This window comes from Ammospiza caudacuta, chromosome 7, assembly GCF_027887145.1.
Source record: "Ammospiza caudacuta isolate bAmmCau1 chromosome 7, bAmmCau1.pri, whole genome shotgun sequence".
NCBI classification, from domain to species: domain Eukaryota; kingdom Metazoa; phylum Chordata; class Aves; order Passeriformes; family Passerellidae; genus Ammospiza; species Ammospiza caudacuta.
In genome coordinates, this window is record NC_080599.1 from 44356290 (window position 1) to 44379613 (window position 23324).

Consider the following 23324-nt stretch of genomic DNA (forward strand, 5'->3'; position numbering starts at 1 on the left):
GCTCCCCTGCCTACCTTTTTTAAAAGCTTGGCACAACCTTTGGAAACTAATAAACTGGAAAAGTATGGCAATTAGACTAAGAAGAGTTGAAGCTGTATCATTGTTTGAACTCACTCGTACTGGGGCTTGGAGAAACAAAGGTTGACCTAAGGCAGCTGAAATTGCAGCTAAGCAGGCTTTATCAAAGAGAGATACAACTGTAATAACAGAAAATAAATGCCAAGCTAGAGCAGGCTCTGCTACCATGAACAGAAATTCTCTGAGTGGCTGCACCACCGTTTGGGGTTTAAACGTCACAGCTGAGATTTCCTCTTGGAAATCTAGTCGTGACCAAGGATTGTTTAGGGAGCTGCATCATTTTAATCCTCACGGTCTCCAAAGACCATGGTTTATCTCCATTTTGAACCCTGTTCCAGCACAGGAAATCTACTGGCATGAGGCCTGCAGAGGGAGGTTGTCCTGGATGGACACAGAGGCTCCTGCACTCCCAAAACCTAAATTCACAAGAAGGGGAGCTCTGAGGCTCAAAACTCATGGCTTTCAGAGAGGGAAGACCAGACAAATTAAGGATGATATCTGACACTGGGAGATGTGCCATTACTGCAAACTCACAAACAGATCCACTCAAACCTGAGGCTCTTGGCCTGGGGAAAGGCATGTGACCATTTTAAACAGGGACCAACAAAAGTCTGGGGATTAATATTTCTCTCTCACCGTTGGTGGTCTGGGTAATTGCACACATGTAGCAGATTGTAAATTGGAGCCTTCACTCCCTCACTAAAATGCTGCTGGGTACCCAGGAACCCTCCCCAGCTAGTGAAAGCCATGGATCAACTTAATGAGTAGCTAAAAATTGGGTAAACTTGGTTTTTTTGGCAGTGCTGTCCCAGATAAAGCAGGACGGTGAAAAACTAATGCAGCACAGATGTGCACAGACTGGAAGGACATCCTGAAAAGAAAACAAGTTTTAAAGATATCAAGCTGCTTCTCATGCCTTGAACTCCTGGCGAGCCATCCACTTGGGACATGTGCCATTCCCAGGTGATGGGCACAATTCCCTGGCACATATATTTTAAAAAGTTGGCCATTAGAGAGAAGCCAGTATCAAATTTTTCTGTCTGTGAATGCTTTTTGCAGACTTTCAGTTGTCAAGTCCATTTTATTGTTATTATAAGCTATCACCAGCAATCCAATTAGCCTGTAATTACTTTTAGAGCTTTTCTAGCCACTTGCTTTTGGTGTAACATTCTCTGTGCTAATCACATTGCAGCATATCACCTTCAATTGTAAAACAGCCAGCTAATCCAGGTGAGTCACTTAGATCACCTAGCAAATTAATTTAATTAGGAATTTTTCATAGCCCTTTAAGACCTATCACATGTGGGGATAGGGGTGCCCCTACAAAGCTCAGGAGTATCACCTTCCCCTTCCCACCATCCAAGAGACCACCAACATCATACCAACCACCTTCTAGCCCAAAGAGCAGCCAGGAGAGAGGTGAGAGTGCACAGCCCAGGGGCACAAGCCTCTCCAGTGCCATCTGCATGGAAATTTGCCTGAAGTCAGTAAATACACAGATATTAAAACCAAATGCATGTCCTCTCCCATCCTGAAGGAAGCAAAGGTCTCTCCTGTGCCGTTTACTTAACAAACTCTCTGGGTGTCCTCAAGCCACTTAAAACATGACCTGGACCTTTTTACCCCAGGCTAGACTGCCTGTGACGCCACGTGAAGCGAGGGTGTGGAATTTTGGCTGCTCCATCCCAAAAACCAGCTCCCTGGAAGTGCTCATGACCACTGCCCTGCCTTCCAAAGGAGCGCACTCAGTGCTCTGTGGATTTGGAAGGAATTCCTATTATGCTACAGTAATTCTGGTATCTGGGTTACATCTGAAAAAGGAGGTCAGGCTGACTTGAATTTTCCATGCAGGCTGCCATAGCAAAGAAATCTGTTGCTTCAGTTCCTCGTTAGCCATTTGTGTCACTCAACAGCAAATAACTGAGCTTTCGAATTTACCTTATTAAGTTACATTTGTTGTGGGCACAGTGAAACCAGGGCAGAAACATCCAATTCTTTGGGGATTTTCATTCTCTTTTAATTGACCTGCTATTTCGTGGTAGAGAGTTGATGGATCACACAGACAGCTGATTATGTTTCCAGTTTCTGTTCCAACTCCTGTATTTGCCACTGCCTCATTAGGGATCAGAAGCACACTCTGCATGGAGCTGGCGTGCCGATAGCTCCAGCAGTAATGCGAAAATGAGAGGCTTTTTCATTTCATTTTTATGGCTTTTCCACACTCAGGGGTCATTCACCTGCAGGGGGAAATTCTGCTGTGTTTATAGAATTGGGGGCCTGGCACCTTTTGGGCTTGTTTTGGGGAGGGAGGGGGCAGAGGGACAGGGCAATTTTGGGGATCTGCTTTGCTGGGTGTGTGTATGTGGTCAGGGAATGATGGAGAGATGAGGAAATGAAGGAGAGATGAGGAAATTATGGAGTTATTCACATCACACAAGGCTGAGGATGGAGTATTACCAAAGCAGGCACTGTGCCATCCTAAAATATCTATTGCCCATGAAAGGAAAGGTGAAAGGAGAACAAATGCTTCTGACCTCTCCATCTCCATCCCTCCCAGCTGAAGGAGCAAGAGGAAGGTGGCACTTCTGGGAAAGCACCTGAGCTGTTCTGGCAGCAGGTGAGAAGGAAAAAAATGTAGGTACTTTTCATAGGGGAATTTCATCTTAGCTGGAAGTGTTTAAGCAACAACCTGGAGACAGCTCTTGTCTTCTGCCCCAGACCAGGCACACATGGGCATCAGGAGGCTCAACTTATGGGCTGAGTTCAGCTTTTTGGCTGACAAATAAAGCTCTTACCATGCAATCATTTCCTAGCACAGCTCTAGAAAAACTGGCAGAAGGAGAATGAAGAGGCATTGGGAAGGTGGGACATTAACTACATTTTAAAGTAGGACCCTGGGAACATGCTCCCCACGGAAGGTTTTAATTGTCTTTTAAAAATGCCTGTAATATGCAATCTCTTAAAAACCTAACACTAACCTGTTAAATTTTCCAGGCACCGGTTAGCTGAAAAGATGTATCCTTTCTTTGTTTTTTAAACCTTATAAAATAGGCAAATACCACGAGTTATTTGAATAGTGAGAAACCATGCCAAGTCCTTACTGACACTCGAGTGTTTTTGCCTCTACTCTGAACTCTCTACTGGAGGGTGGAAAAGTTCTTGTGAAGCTCACAGACTTGCCCAAACAGCTTTGGGCCTGTTTACAGGCTTCAAGAGTAATCTCATTCCTCTCATTACAAGCTTTCATTTGTAAATATTTGCAACTCCACGCTTACAAAAGTCAAACAATCCGCAGAGGAGATGTGCTCCGGTAGACACCGTGGCAGCATTAGCAGGACAAAGAGGTGCCAAAAAGCCCCTGCTGGGACAGAGGAGGAGGTTTGGAGGTGGCACTCACCGCGAGGATGGCGATGAGGATGCCTGCAGCACACAGCACCGCGTCGTTGATGGTTTCCACGTTCTTCTGCGGGTACCTGATGCTGTCGTCGTCGCAGTAGAAGCCCCTCTGGTAGGGCTGGATTGTGCTTGTCTCGATGATGAGGAAAGGCAACCCGGCTACAAAGAAAGGGAGACAACCAAACCCATCAGCAATACAGGCAAAAACAAGCAGTTCACAAAAAACCCCCCAAGATTTAGCTAGAAAAACCATTGCAATCCACGCATCACCATTCCTGGTGCTTTTCTTTCCATCTTGTTATCTTTCCAAAGGGAATAGCATTGGGATTTGTTTTTCCAAGCTGCTCTTGCAGGGAAAAAGCATCTCCTCTGTTATGGTTATCAGATGTCTGCGCAGCCTGGTTCCAGTTAAGCCCTGTGCGCTGCAAATATTAACTTACAGGAACAGACCCCTGGAGCAATCCCTCTGCAAAAGGCCATGAAAGCCAATCTGGCCCTTTCCTCCGGGGAGGGCGCGATGCTCCTCCGAGCGCGCCGGGCAGAGCAGCCCAGAGCTGTGCAAACAAACACGGCAGGATCGAGTATCCGCAGGGCTTCTCTCCTCCCTGGCCAGCCATTCTCCATCCCCATCACCTCCCTGCCTTTGAAGCCTTCCTTGGCTCTCTCCTCTTTGTATTTGCAGGGTGTATTGACAGTTTCCTGTTTGTACCTACTATTGCACCAACCATGTGCTTTGGGCAGCTGTGGGACACACATCCATGCAAGGACCAGAGCACTCACAAAAGCTGATGAACTCCCATCCGAGCCTGTTCACCTTCAATCACAACAAAGCCACGTGAACTCTGGGTTTTAAATACTATCTGGGAACCCTCTGTGCAGGATTCCTGTGTCTGGACAGTTTGGTTGGATCTTTGCACCAGGCAGGAAGCAGATCTGCTCAAGACCATGGGGTCAGGACACACATTATGGGGGCCACACCTGGAAATTGTGGCACATCCATAACTCCACATTTTTTTAAGTTTTTCAGACAAACACAGCACTGCCTCAAACCTAGAAGGGTGTTTCCCAACAACAATGTCACCTTGCGCAGGGCACCCTCCTTCCCTTTGCCTCAGTTTCCCCATCCATGTTTGCTGTCAAGCCCATCATCCAGAGGAGCACTACATCCCCACAAAACCAAGCCCCAAATTCCCTGAAACCCATGTTCAGAGTAAATCACAAGCCACAAGGTGCAGGAAACCCTCCTCCCACTTGCAGAGCGAAACCCAGGTAAGGGGAAAAACAAATGCACAGTGGTTCCAGCTGTCCTTGGGCCAAGACAACAGGTCTCACACCCAGATCCTACAGAAGGCATTAGGGAATACTTGTCGACCACTAACTGGCTTAAGTATCTGTGGGTTTGTTTACACAGCTAGCAGTCAAAGACATCAGAGGGTTTTTCCTTCTAAAATGAATAAAAATAATAAATAAAAAATGAAGCGCTGTTGGGTCTGACCCAAAGCTGTCCACAGCACATTTGTAGTGAACACCATCTGCTAGATGTGATTAGCCAGGGCACCATGCACGTTGTTCAGAAGTGTCACCAAAATAATGCTCCCCATGTTCTCCACATGAACCACTCTCTGGATTTCACTTTGCGCAATCCCCTTTGGCTGCTTTTCCTATATGTTAATGGGTTTGCCTAAGCCAGGATTACTACAGGGTTTTGTTAGTCTTAAGGAAAAACTCCATTGCCTGTGAGCAGGGACAACACATACTGAAGTGAAATTTTCAGGTACTCCATAGTGGTCTAGGCCACCACTCAGGGCCACTTTCAGATCCTCTCAAAAACTCTGGAAATGGGTTAATTTCAAGTTCTGGGCTCTGATCTGCTTGGCAAGGCGGGACAGTTTCCACCACATGTGTGAACTAGCGAGAAACAGCTCCAGAACTGCCTGCCCCGCTCAGATTTGGTAAATAAAACCGGACATCTCGTGTGAATCCAGCTGATCTTCATTCCACGATTTAACCGTTTTGATGCCCAGCCAGCTTGGCCTCAGAAGCCTGCCTGTGATGCCAGCAATCCCTTTTTAATGGGTCACTTAAAAAATCCTTAAAAAATCCTTAGGTTTCCCGGTGAGGAATGGCAGGGGAGAAGCGCGATCCGGCTGAACTCGGGGAGCAGACACACCACGGTTACGTGGCTCATCGTTACTCCTCCAGTTCCTCTTGCTAATGGCTTTCACATGACAGGTCTGTAAAACACATGTTCCCACAGACAATAAAATACATCTGAAAGCTAAAACCAGCCCTAAAAAAAAAAAAACAAATTAAAAAAATAGAATTAAAAGAAAAAGAGAAAAAATAGTGTTCCTATATATTCTGTGAACCCAGGAATAATAAAGATTTGTTTCTCCTTCATTCATTGAGCAGCTTGGGGTAGTATTTCCGTGTTTCAATTATATGTACACTTGCCACAGCTATAATAAGAGTGTAAGTGACCTATATGGGACACATTTTCATAAAGCACATAGGCATACTTTGGAAAATCCAATGGGTTTGTTTTCTCTCCTACAAACTTGTGGTTTAGTGGGATATTGCCAATCAAGTCTTGATATTTTTCCAGCAAAACACTAACCTCAGATTCCCCCCTTTTTTTTTTTCCTTCCCCTCCCCTTTTTTTAACATGAGAAACATAAACACACTCCCTATAACTGAGTGAATATTACTTAGAAGACATAACATGCCTTTGATTTTGAGGGCTGGGTGAGAGGCTGCTCTTTCACCCAAGGAATGGAAGACCCCAGCCCATGGCAAACAATAAATTGTGCTCAAGATGGCTCTTCTTCCACGAGGTTATTTCTTGGAGGATGGGCTGTCTGAGGGACTAGGTCACCACCCACGTTTTTTTTGCCAAGGGGGTTCCAGCATGGAGAAACCTGTGGTGGTGCCAAAAGGCTGGCAGAGCATGGGCTTTGCAGAAAAAACATTACAGAGGGAAATATGGAAGGAGACAGAAAATTAAACACAGGGAGAGATGCCTTTGGGATCCCTCAAACAAAACACCACAAGACATTATTCACACTAGGAGATCTGCCCGAGGCAAAAGGATCCAGAACTGGGGCTTACAGCCCACACACCTTGGAAAGGGAAGGCAAGCAGAGTAGGGCTGTACTGTGAGGATGGAACATCTGTCCTCATCACCTCTCCTGCCCCAGTCTGCCTCTCTGAGTCAGCATTTCAACGGGGAATTCAGACTGTGCATCCCTGGCTGCTGAACCCCATAAAGGTGTTGAGTCTTTGACCTCCACCACTTCCCATCCCTACACATGGTACCAAACTATTGAGGATACAAGAGGTTCACTTCAGGAGTGAGCTGCACTGAAGTGAATGACAGATGTACAAGGCAGGCAGAAAAATTACACTGATTTTGGGGATGTTCACTTTTCTCCAAAAATGGTACTGTCTGGTCATTCTGTCATGTGCAGACCAATCGCAAAATCTTTAGGAATACTGCAGAAAGGCCTCACATCCTCCTTAATACCAGTATTTCCATGCTGAGAAATGGAAATACTGGTATTAAGGAGGATATGAGGCCATTATTTTCTATATGGACAACAGAAGCCTGTGGACCATGTCCTAAAGCATGGACACAACACTGGCACATCCAAAGGGAGCTGTGCAACCAGAGAAGGGCTGCTACCTCATGTCATGGGAAATTAAAGTATAAAACAAAGGGATTTGCTTCTTCCAATGCAATAAAGGTAAACAGTGCTGAAATTACCTTCTGACCTGTAACATCCTTCACAAGGTGAAGAAAAGTTTCTTCTCCTTGTACAACGGGGATTTTCTGCTTTAATAACAGAACAAGGAAACCCCAAGCACAAGCTTTTATCCAGCTCTGCTGTAAGAGATCAAACATGGCTCCAAACCATAACAGAATTCTCTTGGGGACTGATCCTGCCCCATCCAAACAGGCTCAGCCCTGCTCCGAGTGGCACGGAGCAGGTGTGGACACTGAGGAATTGTGTGAGGCACTGCGGGATGCTGTGGGGCTGGACATTGAAAAATGATGTTGCTTTTGTTGGGAGGAAGTCCAAGTGACTTGGTGACCCCTAACTGCTGGTGTCCTGTGCTAAGGTATTTCAGAGCAGGGTTTAAATTTATTTGTCTTTCCATTTAATAAAGCCAATCGAGTTTGGAAGGCTAGCACCTAGGAAAAAATATTCCTTTCTTTGCTCAGCACCTTTATGAAGAGGCAGTTAATAGGCAATAATCCTGGGAAGGCTGGCAGCTTGAAAGCTAAAACCCCAGCACCAAGCCTAAACAAAACCCCCGTGTACTCTCTGACCAGCTTGAAATGTGCATAAAAATCAAAGGCAGGAGAAAAAGGGCCTCTGTGTTGGGTACAGCACTTTGAATCTCAAAGTCTTTGAAAAGTTAGCACTTGTGCAGATTTAATAGGAGGAAAAAAAAAATTAAAAAGGGGATAAGCTTTCACTGGCCACTCATCAAAAAGTGGAAGGAGAGGAAGGCAAGAGGCATTTGGGCAGTAACCTACCCAGGCCACTCTCATCTTCCCAGCCCAGCCTTCACCTTTGCACCAAAATAAGAACCATCACCACCTTCTCCTTTTTAAATGTCTGGTTTTGACAGGGTTTAGGTTTATTTTCCCTGTTAAATCTTTAACCCTGCACGTCAGTGGGAAGTTGCTGGCTATCCCAACAAAGCAATGGTAATTTATAACAAGTATTCCATGATGCTTTTGCCTGCCACTATCCAGACTCTGGGTGTTCTTAGGGTTTCACTAGATCAGACATCTACCTAAATAAGTGTAAAGACCATTAATTAATTTGGCAGGGCTGAGTGGGGTATCTAATTCCTTACTCAAGTCACACTGTAAATATTTGGGTACCTACAAGAGACAGGCTCTCTATTTGAAGTACTTAGTGGCTGATCCTGGGTACATACAAACCTTATTTGGTTTACAATATTTGTACATATTTAAAAATGCATATAAACTAGATTAGGCTATGGTGGGCTTTTATTGGGGCTTTAAAAGTTGGCTTCCCAAAACTTTGAGAGAAGAGCTGCAGCACTGCAAGGGCAGCCTTGGCAACTGCTGTGAGACTGAGCAACTCCTGGAGCCAACTTACACTGTACATGTATAAATATATATATAAATACATAAATAAAAGTTAATAACCCAGTGAATCGAAGTATTTCCACATTTCTGCCATATCAGGCATGTGCTGTCAATCAAAACAGAAGCCAGCTCTGCACCAGCACTGGGTATATCTGAAGGAATGTGAGGAGCGTGGTCAGCTGAAAAATAATCTCAAGGGACCAGATCTGCAGCCCAGTATCAGCCAAAATAAGGATCCTACTGCACACTGGATCAAGCTATTAAATTCAAATTTTTAAAGGTCTTGAAAGCAACAGTGATGTGTCTCCATCCCAATGTTTTTGACTGAATCTGGATATTTGAGGACCACATATTCACTAGGACAAGGAGACAACTGGGCTAACCATCAGCTCTGCTATTTTACTACCTGCACAGTCTTAATTGTTCTTCACCTTGATTCCAGCAGTCCAGCAGACTGATCTGTGCATCTGCCTGTATTTTGGAAACATGTCTAATATCTTTGTTTGCAAAACAGATTCCCATTCAGCTCGATTACAGTTCCACTACTCTCAGCTGACACATGAGGAGAGAAAATTCTCCACACAAACAAACCCTAGACTTTATGGTAAAACAGGTACCTGCTTTAGAGAACTGAAGAACCTATAAACAAGGATCAGTATATATTGCATTTCTCTAATTTGACCTGCTTGGAAAAGTTCTTGGGCACAATGGGTTGCTTTCCAAAAAAAAGGGAAAAAAAAGGAAAGGAAATACAAATTTAAAGTCAGTTACTTTTCTACTTGCTGTAGGTTTGTTCATGTAACTCCCATGAACATCTGCCCCATCTATATTAATTTGTCTGGCATCCTTCCTATGAAGAGAGTGACATTTTTGTTGTCCATTTCACTATTTTTATTTTTCAGGTAAATTGTAGGAACTTCAAAGCAAACTTCCCCATTTTAGGCCCGCCAGATGCTGCAGATTCCAAAAGACTTCCTAGTGGCAGACACAGGTTCATTTTCACTTAGATAGTATTTTCTGGGTTCTTACTTTTTTGGGGTTTATTTCTTTGGTTTTTGTAAGATGGATAATCAGGAACACTAGGCAAAACATCTTCTCATGCCTGTTAGTGCAATAGCAAACAAGAAGAAAGCAAAAAATATTTATTTTCTATATGGACAACCCCATAACAGTGATGACCCCAGGCTGCAGTGGTATTTGAGAAGTGCCTTTAAAAGGAACCAAAGGTGATGTCAAAAGTGACAAGAGTCCCCACCTGCTGCCCAAACCCATCCTTGGAAATGTTCAAGGCCAGGTTGGATGGGACTTTGAGCAACCCGGTCTACTGGAAAGTGTCCCTGTCCATGAAAAATACAAGCTTTAAGGTCCATTCCAACCCAAATCATTCCATGATTCCATGACACTCATCCTTTGTGGTTAATAACCCCCTGTGAAACCTGGAGCATGTTTATTAACCCAGCCATCCTGGGAGAATATCATTATAAAAAGGTCACACAGATACTTTAAGCCAAATGCCAAATTATCCTCTTGCACTGCAAATTCCTTTGGATTTGAAACCAAGGGTAGAAATACTTCCTCATGTGGCTGGAGCACAACGTGCCAGCCTCACGCTCCAAGAGCTCCAGATCAACAGGAATGCTGCCATTGGTTTTTTTCTGGGAGAAAAAGTGCTTTTAGTGAGTAGCTGTCACCTATTTTCAAAGATAAGGACCACATACAGAGGAAGAAAAACAAGGGAATTCTACAAAGAGTGTTAAGCTGTTCTTCATGGGAGTTTGGCGTGAGCTGATGCATTAAAAAACCTTTATATTAAAGTGCACATTTATTTTCAATAACCTCAGAACTCATTAATAAGAACAAAAGGTCCTATCCAAGCCACAATATGTAGCTCCTTAAAAAATTCTGCATTTGTGGGATAAAACAGATTTAAACCAGACTGGCCAACCAGCAAATTTGGACTGGGTGAATATAAAAGACATTACCAACAGAAATCCAGAGACAGCTGAACATGATGGAAAGAGCAAATTTGGAGAGGGTGAATATAAAAGACATAACCAAGAGGAATCCAGAGCCAGCTCCAGCCAAACTTGATGGAAACAAAGCCATCATTTCCCATTGTCTACAGCAAGGGATAAAATGCAAACACCCATGAAAATCCCCAAGTGTCAACACCTTTTGAGGCACCTCTGCACATCCATGTGCTTTAAAAGTCTCACAGATATCACAAACCTGACCTAGGATGACCCAGCTTGAAGAGAGGGGGAAAAAATTAAAAAAAAATAAAGATGTGCCTGTGAACTCTGCAATGGTGAAGGCCAACAGCTCGTGTGAAAAACACACTGTGGCGACTGTGATGTTTCCAATTACAAATGGAGCGAGCAGGGCTGGCTCTGCTGGTCAGCAGGGTTTGGAATGAGCCTCTCGCACCACTCCTCTGGGCTCTGCCTTCGAGGAAGGGCTCAGGCCACTGCCCAGCCCCAGCAACACTCAACACCCCCTTTCTTTTGGCGGGAATCTAAGGGATTTCTGCTAAACCGGTGGCTGAGCAAAGCAGTTGCTCCCCTTTGTCCCTGTCATTGCACTGGCTGGGTGAACACTAATATTTCCCCATGTATTCTGCTCACACAGAATCACAGAATGATAGAAAAGACTGGATTTGAAGGAACCTTAGAAATCACCTAGCTGCAACTCATGCACAGGGATGTCACCCATAGATCAGGTTGCTCAGGGCCTCATCCATCCAATTCATTGCCCTCTACTCAAAAGGAAAATTTTGTGAGATGTAGGTGCTGTTTTAATCCATAAAATAGCAAGCAAAAACTCCTTGTCTTAGCTTCTTGCTCCCAAACACCCCAACACAGAAACCCTGGCTCCTCCTCTTTGCACAGACACCCCAAACCATAACAAGAACAGGTAGAAATATAAAACTGAAGCCAATGTAATGCAGCCAACAAAAGCGTATTATTTTTAACTCAGTAAAGACACAAACCATATGAAGCAAAAATAAAGCCAGTTAACTTAGTCAGCATTAGGTCTCTTAAACAAAAACTCATCAAACTTCATCACTGAACTTCCTAAACATGTTCCTGAGCACCATGGGCAGGCAGTGCCACTGTAATTAAGGACGTTTTTGGGAGCAACTGCCCCTGTGCAGGAGGCAGCAGAGCCCCTGGCCATAGCCCTGAGCCTACCACCAGTAGCTTTTTGACCCAGTTCTGTCAATGTACCTATTGTAAATGCAAAATCCTTCTTTGGATTTGAAGCAGCAGCCACCTGCACAAATAAGGCCGGGTTATAACTCTGTAACCCAATACAAGCACTGGAAGCTTAAAAAGTTTGTATTCCAAAAAGCACTTCTGACCTCTTCCTTAAAAGTTCACTAATCACTTTTAATTCATAATTTATTTCCTCTTAATATACTTGCTTTATGTAATGCTCCCCTTTCTCCCCCCCCTTCCTCTCCTCCTTTCTTTTTTCTGGAAGTTCCCCAGGAGAAAATGGTATTACACAACTGCCTTGATTAACTGGAAATGAAGCTTTTCCCCCTCGGTAGTCGCGATTTGGTAAAGTTTCCAGGACATAAAGCACGGCCCAGAGTGCTGAAAGGCAGAGAGACGTGGGTGGAAGTGATCCAAAGGCCCTTAAAGTGATGGGGGTTGATCTTGGTGGTCCCCAGAGCAGAGCTCTGAAAGGCTTTGCCTATTTATCAATGGGTTAAAAAAAGTGTAATATTACCATTCTTCTTATTCCTCTCTGTATTTTGACTGCACAGAGTGGCATCCTAATGTATAGCAACACATGATGTATTTGAGACTGTGCTGGTAATGTTAAAAAAATAAATAAAATCCATGCTCCTAATTAAAACAGCTTTGTATTACAGGGAAAGGAGACTTTGCAGGGGAAGGAGGAGGAATGATAACTGCTGCCTTAGCTATGCTGACACCTCCCTGCCCACAGAAGTTTTGATGGAAAGCAGCTGGGAGTGGGGTATTTTGGAGGCAAGACATCACCTGTAATGACAGAGGTGTCCACCCCACCCGTCACTGCCCATCTGCCTCTGTGAATTATTTGTGCCCCTGAAAGCCAAACAAAATTTTTTGGAACAGCGTGGCTCCGTGCTGCACACCATCTCAGACTTCTGGGTGCTTTTATCCCTCTAAGAAACTGAACATTCTGCAAATCCAGTGTAACACTGAAAACTTCATCACTGTGTCCTGCAAGCACAGGGCCAGGCAGGGTGGGCACAGCCACCTTGTCACCCCAGCCCCTTTCCCATGCACCTGCCCATAAAAGCTGAATTTTGCAGCCAGGTGACATCCCATAACCCTGTTTCTTTAAGGGACAGGATGAACTGGGCCACATCTGAATGGCACAGGAGAGAGCCAAGGCTCTATTCACACTGACTGGAGGGACACAACATGTACCATGCCTTTTAAAACCAAAAATGGACAACTCCAAATTTCCATTTCCAGCCTCCTGCAACAATGCTGTGCCCTGCTGTCAAGGAACGTGTGAATAAATTGAGGAAAGAAGGTTAAAGAAGCCCAAGGGAATAGGAGTCCCTTTTTCTTTATTGCAGTTAATTTTGACAAAGGCTCTTCTGTTTCCTCTCCTCCCCCCTTTTTTTTTTATTTGGAAGGGCTTCGTGCCAAGCTTCATTATTCCTCTTCACCATGGTACTGCCATGAGACCCGCCTGGTATGCTTGCCTGAAAATCTCAGGTTTTCATGGAAATTGTTTTTATCTCAACAACTACTCTCTTTGTCACCTCAGACATGAAAAGAGGAGGAGAAGGGCTCAGGCTCAAATCCCATCCCAGCAACAAAACATCCATGAAAAAGTACCACGACCTTCCAAACCCAGCCCCATGAAAACCTGCCCTCCCAACAGGGCAGAAACCCTCCAAAAACCCTTTCACCACCTCACTCAGAACACCAGAGCAACTGCAAACCCATGAGAGATGCTGTGCACAGCCTCAGTTCAAAACAACAGGGCTTGAGAACAAAAAGCATCCCATTGGTGGGATTGTTTTGAAGTATTTTTTAAGTGGAAATAGTTTCTTTTCTTGCAGCCCATCGTGGCAACCAGAGCCCTCTGGCTCCTGTCAGTGAGGCAGGAGCTCCTCAGGGGTGTCCTCTATTTCCAGCCTATTTACTGCTCTGCTGAGAAAGGAGCCTATAGATGCTCCAGTTCTCAGATTTGGGACTTTGGAGGGACTGGGTTATTCAACAAACCAACCCTTTCTAAACACTGTCAAAGGAGTGATTTGATGCCTTTCAGTGCTTACCATACAAAACGCTGAAAGACCAGCGGGCTTCAAAAGCCGCAGGAGCGGAGCTGGAGTTTGGCAGGAGTTCATTAGCTGCCTGTGTCCTTCTGTGTGTGGCTTGTAATTACATGCAGACCCAGTGCCAAATCCTCATCTACTGAGGGGCACCAATAAACGTGCTGCTGGATGATTCACAGGTAGCTAATGTCGAGATTTATACACCCGGCGTGCCAAATAGCCCATGCTTTTTTATTATTAATATTATTATTACTTGAAGCTGGCCTTTTTTCCCCCTCTTTCCAAGTTATCATATAAAAACAAGGTTTTGGCAGTAAAATTGGGATTGTCCAGCCTGTTCCCAGGGCCACACACTGGTGGGCCTGATCCTGCTGACACTGTGTACCACATCTGCAGGGAAATGCACATCTCTTGGACCACGGGCCAAGGGCTTGCAAGTTAAACCACCTATTGTGTTTTCCCTTTGTAAAAAGCAGAGGTTTTCTGCTCCAAGGAGAAAAACTATAAAATTGAGGCACCATTTGCACTCTATACTTGGCTTTCCTGCTGCTTGCACCCTCTTACTTCTACAGGTAGCAAAACAATAACAGCAGAAGCTTCAAGAGCAGCTGGGGGAGCTGAGGAAGCAGGTAACTAAAAGTGATAATTTACTTTTTGAAGGGGAAATGTACGCAAAACTGCATCTCCTGTAGAAAAACATAACAGTTGTTAGTTTCTCTGACAAAAGATTAAAAAAAAAAAAAACCACAACAAAAAAGAGCCTTTCTTCTCTTGCTTGAAATCTGCATCCCTTTGCTTCTCTTACTGGAGATCTGCATCCCTTTGCAGCCAGCTGGCTCCCCATGCAGCCCTTGGCAATTAAAACCTTGGGAAGTCAAACACAACAGCATGGAAGTGAGCCTTTTGTTTTCCTGTTTTGTCATTCCTGTCTTGTGTTTGATCCCAAGATTTCTCAGGCTAGAGGGAAACCATGGGCCCAGTGGAGCATCTTGGCACTGGCTGGGCACAGGTCTTCGAGCTCACTGGCTTGCCACTGCTGATGGTTTTCTCATGGGGAGAATGGAGACCCAGGCCTCATCTCCTTCTGCTTGACTTTCTCTTTTCCAAAACACACTGCTACTCAGCCCTGAGGGATAACAATTCCAGGAGGGCTGCAAGTACAACCCAACGCTCGCACCGCTTTATCCTTCTCCAATAAACCTTTCACTGCATTTGACACAATACAGGTCTTGTCCAGCCATGAAAGCTTTCCTGCTTATCAGGAGAATTTTTAATCAACCAGCAGGAAAAACACGGCCTGACATTTTATTGCTTCCTTGTGCTTTGCTTTTAGATGTTTCGGTTTCTTCTCTTGCTAATCTCTTTAGCCAGGGATCAGTGGAAAGCCTCAAGTTTTCCATGCCCAGCAGCTTCCCCTGGATCATTTGGAGTCAGGGCAGGCAGAGGAGTTTGGGGACAGTGGGGGGTTTATGGTGGGATGGAGAAGAAGGCACCAAGCTCTCGATTCACTGCAGGTTCTGGAACAGGGTTTTGTCCTGGCCACAATTACAAAACAACAAACAACGTCTGTGGGGAAGGGTCATAAGAAGTTCAGCTTTCCTCTATTAAAACCATCTGGTGCCTATAAAAAACCCCAACTGGTTGGTTGGGATGGTTGGTAGCACCTCCTCCCCACTCGGCTCTTCCTGGCACCTCACGGGGACACGGTGGCACCAGAGGTGTCACAGTGAGGGACAGGGCTGCCATGGGAACGGGGGCCTGGCAGACACCCCCTCCACTTTGCATCCCTCCTGCTGCAAAGATGGTGCCCCAGCATCCACCTCATTTCACTTCTTATCTGAGCCAGAACTCCTTTACGAGGTGCCTGTCCCCTCAGGAACGCCAGCTCCTGCCAGAGTGCCCTCAGCGAGCCCCTGAGAGGGCTGAGCTTTCTGAGCAAAATAAAACATCCCTGTGAGGCCTGTGTGGGACCCTGCACAGGGTTTCTCCAGGTCACAGTCACCAACGGGTCTCCCTCCAGCATCAAGAGTGAGAGGCACCGCCAAACCTGCAGGGGATGGGAACCTTTATTAAAAAACAACAACAACAACAAAAGAACCTAAACCTCTCCTTTGTTTCCAACAGAAATAAAAGAAAGGGGGGGTGAAGAGGAAAAAAAAAAAAAAAAGGAAAAGAAAGGAGAGGAGAGCTTAGAGCCAGTTCCCCAGCCTGTAACACAAAACCAGGCTGTGCTGGGAAACCTTACACCACGCGGCATCCAGCTCATGTACTCCTGCTCCGCTCGCCGCCTCCCGGATGCTTCCCCAAGCCCAAACTGCCCTTGAGAGAAGCCAAGCCTCAGCCTCTGCTGAAAAGCCTCTTTGTTTGGATTCCCTTTCCAAATCAGCGTATCCTGAGATTGAACTCCCTTCCACCCCTCTGCAGGGTTTTTGAACGCTGGGGTGCCTTTGGCAGCAGGCGGCTCTGCCAGCAGGTTTGCGGTAACAGCGCTCGGCCCGCCCAGCCCGGCACCCTCAGCACCAGGAACTCTCTCCACGGTGGAGGAGAGAAAGGCAGGCAACGAGAAAGTGCTGCAGAATTACTTCAAAAGATCCTTTAATCATGGATTGTGAACAGAGGAGCTGAGTTCTCCTTAATTAAACAATAGCTTTAATCAGCCTTCAATAGCTGGTGTTACTCAGAGGGCGGTGAGCCCTGGCACAGGGTGCCCAGGGGAGATGCGGCTGCTCCATCCCTGGAAGTGTTCAAGGCCAGGTTGGAAAGGGTTTGAAGCAACCTGGGATAGTGGGAGGTGTCCCTGCCATGGCAGGGGGTTGGAACAAGATAATTTACTTTCTGAAGGGGAGTTTTGAATTTTGAGTTTTAAGGTCCCTTCCCACCCAAACCATTCCATTGTGTGACTCTGAGGCATATGAGTGAGCTGACCATTTTGTCTTTCTTAAACTGGCATAACTGAAAGGAAACCAGACAAGGCATCAAAGAAACTGAGGCATGAGATCTAGGCCATGCATACATCACCAAGAAGGTCTGACTCCAAGTACTGCTGTGAGCTTTCCATACAACCCCAAGGCCATCACTCACTGAGGCCTTCAAGACAGACCTTATGTTCATCACTCACTGTACACAGGAATAAAATACTCACCGTACACAGAAATAAAATGCATTTTCTTGTACTGCAAGCTCAGGACACAACTCTGCTACATTCATACAGACAGGCAATAGGGGGTGTCCTATGTCCCTTGGGACTGGCAAACTCCCAAAATCCCACATTCCCACAAAAGGCAGGGATATGGTGCTCCCAGGGCAGGATCTCTGCTCCTGCACTGACCCAGCTGAGACCCACAAACAGCACCAAGGTGGGAATTTCACCCCTCAGAGAAAACACAGCAGATCTTGCAGCAAGGGAGTGTTAACGAGAATATCAGCCTGACACCTCACCCTGACACTAAAGGGAAAAACCTCTCCTCCAAAACCAGCCCAGGACTTAAAGCACAGGGAAAGAAGATGTTTTTCACTTGCAGGCAACTTTACTTTACCTCAGTGTTACATCTTTCCCTGTGAAAGCAAAACCCTGAGATTTAAGCAGGTGGATTTTCAGGCTGTGGACCCAATACCCACTTGTGGCAGAAAACTTCAGCAAGAGCAAAAGCAAAGTACCTGTTGTTATATCCACAATCCTGGTGTATCCCAAACACTATCCCACTTGTCTGGCAATTTCAAACACGCTGCATGCCTAGATTCTGCAGTGGCTCTGAGAGTTTTACACACTGGAAAACTTCTTTGTGCCCATGGTGATTTATCAAAACAGGCTTTCTCCAAAATGCTATCCAGCTTTTCCAAGGGTTTTACAAAGATTTGACAAAGATTCGTACCAGCTCAGTCAGAAAAAAGAAATGCCACAAAACTTCTCCTTTAAGGAAAAAAAAAAACCAAACCACCCAACCCTCACAGCCCAATGCTTTAGAAATGCTTCCACATGCTAATCAGCCTCCTATTCAGTCCCAGACTGAATAGGACTCCAACAATGACAAAGAAATACGCTGAACCTATCCCACATTTCATCCCCTTCACTCAAAATGTTGCTGTTACCTTGGTTTTCAGCCGCTTTGTGGGAGCTGCAGCAGAATGACAGCTGCATGCTAAAGCTGTAGGGATGGTCAAGAAACCAGGAGGGCTGGATGAAAAAATATCTGGCCCAGATTATGTGGGAAAAAAATGGGATTATCTGAGAGGATAGTAATTGATGGGGTAAATTTTTATGAAAATAAAATTTTCTCATTCTTTTAATAAGAAAAAAAAAAGGCAAAAAAGCCCCTGATTCCTCTACAAAAAGCACAGCCACTTGTGGTCAGGCAGCAAAGGGAACTTTCTCTCAGCCTGGCAAGTATGAGTAGGATAAAAGCCCCTCCAAGCCCTTCGCTTGGAGAATCATCCATTTTTGTAATGTATTATCAACTGGCAGATGCCTTAGTGCAGCTTTTCCTCCACTCCTTAACCTGAAAAACTCCAGCTCTTATTCTGGGAAAGGACAAGCCAGCTCCTGCTGCAGTGGGTGAATCCAAGGTTGTTTCCCTTTCCTGCAGAGCATGGAAGCACCAGAACAGAGGCACCTGGGTAAGTTTTCACAGGAATTCAGGTGGGAAGCCCCAGGACAGGTGCACACATGTCCTAGGGACACACTTCAGCCCCAGCCCCGGCAGTCACAGGCTCCTCCACAGTCGCCAAGGATCTGATTTCAAGATGCTTTGGGAGGCCTGGCAGAAGCACTGAAGTACTGAAGTCTGCATCTCCAACAGGGAGTTCAGGAAGGAATCAGAGGTGCCTGAGCAGCTCTGCAAGCCCCACTGGGCACCTCTGTACTGGAAACACTGCCTTCAAAGTGTGCCCTCGCCGGGCTCCAGCGCCTGCCCACGCACCGAGGTGATGCTGCTCCTTCTGCTCCCCAGATTAGAAACTCCCAGAGGCACAAACCTCCCGTGACGTGCCCGGGCAGGACCAAGGGCAGCACAGCCTGGCACAGGGATCCTCGGCCCAGCACTTGAATTCAGGGAGAAGCAGCTCCCCAAAAAGCAAGGGCCATCTGATCAGTGATCAAAGAGCTGCTCCAGAAACCTGCTAACACCAAACTGATTCACAGCTATCGACTTCAAAGGAGATCTGCTGCCTGCCATCAGCTCGCCAGCCATCCAAAATTACTCCCTGAGCATCACTCAGAACACAAATGCACCCAGTGGTTACTGACCAGACCTGCTTATCAGCATTTCACCACGCTGTGTGCGAGTTTCCCTTTGGAAAATAGCACTTTAAAGGGTGGTGGGCCTTGCAGGAAAGCCTTGGAAGCCCTCAAAATGCTTGGGATGTGGGACTGGTTGCCACGGCTGCTGTGGTGCTACAAAGACCAGAGCAAAGACCTCTCTGTCAGCTGGCTGGGAATGATAACCAGGGCTGGGCTGGCTGCTTCCTCCAGGCTTAAAGGAAAGCCCATCACACTATCCCCCCCAAAAAAGTCATAAATAACCTGCTGAGTGTCAAGGAGACAGGAAGCCCAGACCCCATTTGGCACACTGGCTTTCAAATTCAATGTGTGGACACTTGGAGGATGTGATGAGGTCTCAGCTTCATATTAATGCTCAATTAACAGAAATGTAATTAATATCTGTGTGCAGTGCCTGCATGGTCAGACGCAGGGGTACAGCTGGCTGGTCAAAAATGGCAGTCATTTCTTATGATTTTACAGGTGAAAGCAGCAAATTTCTTCTTCTGTGCAGCACCAGAGTGACACTTTTGGGAGGCAGAAGCTCTCTGAAGGAGTATAATTTCTTTCAGGAGAGATGGCTGCCCAAAACATCTCACCAGCAACTTCTACTTCTTCTCTTTAAGCCATGGATGGAAGAACCATGCTGTTCTTAGCTTCAGCAGCGAGAAAAGATGATGAGGCTCCAAGAGGTGCACTGTAATAACTGCAAGCTCCTGAAGGGGTGAAGGACAGCTCGGTCCCACAGCCACCTTTGGTGTTCAGGACAAGCTGTGGGTGAACCCAGCAATGCCAACTGCTCCAGGCTCAATTTGCTGTGTTTTTCAAGCATCACAGGCTATGCCCACTGGTGTGTTTGACCAGAAAACCCAGAGGCACCTCCCAAGCTCCTCAATGCTACGACCAACACTCTTTCACATCTTTCTGGTCAAGCGATGTGGGAAAGCAGTAGAGGATTGTGAGCAGTCTCCATGGAGTCAGTGTCACCACCAGTGTCAGACCAGCTGCAGCTCCATCTGGGCTCTGGCTGGCAGCCCCAGCCTGGCCCTGAAGGAGGGCACCATGTGCTCAGAGAACACAAGGTCGTGCATGGATGCAGCCCTGCTCCAGGGCTGGAACAGGAACACACAGCACAAAGAGCACAGGCATGTGCAGAGCATCACAAGCTCTGGAGTTAAATTACATGTTCTGAGTATAACTTGACTTGATGCTGAGTCTGTTTCCAACCCTCTGTCTCCAAAGCACCCAGCACATGTGAAAAACAAGCCCACTTACGTGACTGACTCCAAAGGATGGAGTTCCATAGGAATTTTCTGGTACTTCCAAACCTGCCACGACAAAGCTGGTTTTCACACTCATTCATGCATTCTCTTGGTAACAAACTTATGCTTAAGGCTTGCTTTCAAGCTGTTTGCATCAAAATCCAAACAAAGACACTTCAAATTCTCTGGTTTTCGTGGCACTCTGCTTCCTCAGGTCAAACTGGCGGAGCAGCTTCTGCTGATCACGATCCCACTGTTGCAACTGAGCCCTTGCGTGCAGCTAAGAGGCAAGAAGGGATTCTCCAATTTCCCAACAGCTGCTCCAACACATCCCTGGCCACAGACACCTGATCTACAGGAAGGAACTTTCCACCTGCTCTAAAATTGTGGAGCAGGTAGTGTCCCTCCAAGGTGGATGCCATGGGAGAGAGTGAAACGGAGATGGGGTGGCTTTGAAAGGGATGCAAATGCCCTTCCGGGAAAGGGGGCCACTGATCCATAAGAGATGTGATACACAGGGCACCCACCTCCCAGCTTTTGGCAAAACCCACCCAGCTGAGGTATCTGGGAAGGCAGATGGAAGGCTGGGCCTCCAGACACGCTGGCAATGGGGGAAGCACAGAACAGCGTTCAGAAAACTGACTTCACACTTTTATAATTACAGGATAAGCGCTGGATTACTTTAATTCACCTCTTTCATTGAGGCTTTATCACTCTCATTTCTGAGCCTTTCTGTTTGTTTGTTTAAAAGATGAAACCTGACCTACCGGAAGAGCCGAAAAAGGCCCTAAGACAAAACAAAAGGAAGAAAATGTTAAAAAAAAAAAATTATATATATATATATATATGTATGTGTATGTTAGCACTCATACAAAACCCCAGCTGGCAGGGGGAAAGCCACATCCTGGGAGGGGGTTTCCCTGCTTCCTTCCCCCGCTGGGACACAGCCCCTTGGGATGCCAGGGAAGCTGCTGTTCCCAGCTCTGGCTGTGTGAACGCTGGGAGAGGAGGGTTTGAAGGCTGCTGCCTTTCCCCACGCTGCCTTCAACAGGCAGGCCCTTGTTCCAGGCACAGGCAGGCCGGGAGACCACAAGGGTCCCTTCTGGATTACTATGGATGAAGTGGGAGCATTGTATGAAGGGAACGCGGAGGATGGAGCCTGCTCCGCCAGAGCTGAGCTGGGCCTTTGCCTCCCCCTCTCTGAAGGCATTTCAGGCAGAGATGGGGCCACACAAACACCCTGCCTATCTCAGATGCTGAACAGGGGCCCTGGCTTGCCAGAGGTTCCCCAGCTGTGGTATGCAAACCATTTTTGGGTGGTACACAGAGCACAAGCATCTGGAGAAGACACCACCAGCCTGTATCCAGACAAACAGAGTCAGACCAAAGCAGCCCAGGAAAGGCATGCATATTAAATGGAGATTTAAAGGGTATAAAAATAATCCGTTTGATCTGGGAGTGATGTTTATATTATTTTCCATGCTCACTACAAACAGACAATTAAAAAAATGTCATCTGCTGTAATTGTGATTCCCATCTCCTGCCTGTCTCAGCAGCAGGTACACAGGATTCAAAGCACTCCTGGCCATGAAGCAGTTGCACATAATTCTGCTTTTCCTGAAGACACATCTTCAGGCTGGCCAAGTTCTACCAACTCAGGAAAGCCAACAGATTTATACCCCTGAGGACTCAGTCTGCCATAGGTACAGCATTTCCTTGTTCTGCAATTAACACCTCAAGTATAATTGTCACTAATAATCTCTTTTTGATAGGTCGGTTCTCTCTTTTTTTTTTGTTTGTTTGTTTTGACAAAGCAAATGCAGAAAAAGTGGATTTCAAACACCTCCAAAATATTTCTCTCGCCTTTACTTCCAGTCAACTTTGGCTCCTTTGGTCTTTCAAGGGAGGCACAACAGATGGGTATCACACTTTAGGTGCTGACTGCTGGTTCAATAAGAAGCTTTTCCAGGCTCAAAATAAAAAAGCTCCTTTACTCCCAAGTTCTGGCAGAGTCCAACTGCACAAGAACCTCACGCCAAGGTGCCACTTCTGCCAACCTACCTGTGCCAGAGCACCTCCAGAGCAGCCATCCCTGGCCAGGAGCTGGCTGCCACCAGGAGATCCTACAGGTTGTGGAGAGACACATAAACATTAATGACCAAACCCCACCTAGGGATGCTCAAAACACGATGACGACTCTCCACCCACACCAGTGTGGTGTGGGCTCAACACAGGAGACACAGCATGGAGAAGGCATCACCGAGGGGTTGGGACTGTCCAGCTGGTTTGGTACAGCCAGGCCTTGCTGTCCCTTGCAGGAAACAAGAAATGGTTGGCTCAGTGTCTTCCTCAGGTGCACAGAAACATGTCACCCATGGTACAAGTGAGTGGTGCACAGTGGGGCAGTCCTAAAAATAAAAACAACAGACCCAACCCAAACAAAGCAAAGTTGCTTAGCTCAACACATCCAGCCTTACACCATCCAAATAATTCTAACCTCACCCCTCATCTCCAATTCCTCCCACTCCTTACACTTCAATGACAATCCCAGGCCTGTTTGCACCAATTTTTGTGATGAAGTGACAGGGCCCCTGGCAGAGCTCAAATCCTTTTTGCTTCTGAGAGCTGGAGAACTACACAATTTTCTACACAGAAGAGGGAAGTCAAGAGTAATCTAAACTGTTAGCCCAAATTATAAGATTATATACCCACTTACATAAACATGTCAAGGTCCAGCTAACATAAATATTTACTTTCAAAGTTCATTTTAGCATCAAGCTCGCTACAGGAGATGCCAAATTTGTGAGAAAGCTGCAGAGATATTAAGGTTGTAAGAGGTCTATCCATCTGTTGCTTCAAAAAACCTTCCCAAGGCAGTAAAACTTGTGCTGCACAGATTAACTGGGATTGACAGAAGAGAGA

At 46.1% G+C, this 23324-nt stretch overlaps 1 protein-coding gene across 1 annotated transcript in view; it reads right to left on the reverse strand.

Annotated features, from left to right (window-relative positions):
- Positions 1 to 23324, reverse strand: part of PLPP3 (phospholipid phosphatase 3) — a 44414-nt gene that overhangs the window by 16456 nt on the left and 4634 nt on the right. Inside the window, exon 2 of the mRNA XM_058808291.1 lies at positions 3476 to 3633. Within this exon, the coding sequence (XP_058664274.1) occupies positions 3476 to 3633 (158 nt within the window). The remainder of the gene's footprint in view (positions 1 to 3475; positions 3634 to 23324) is intronic.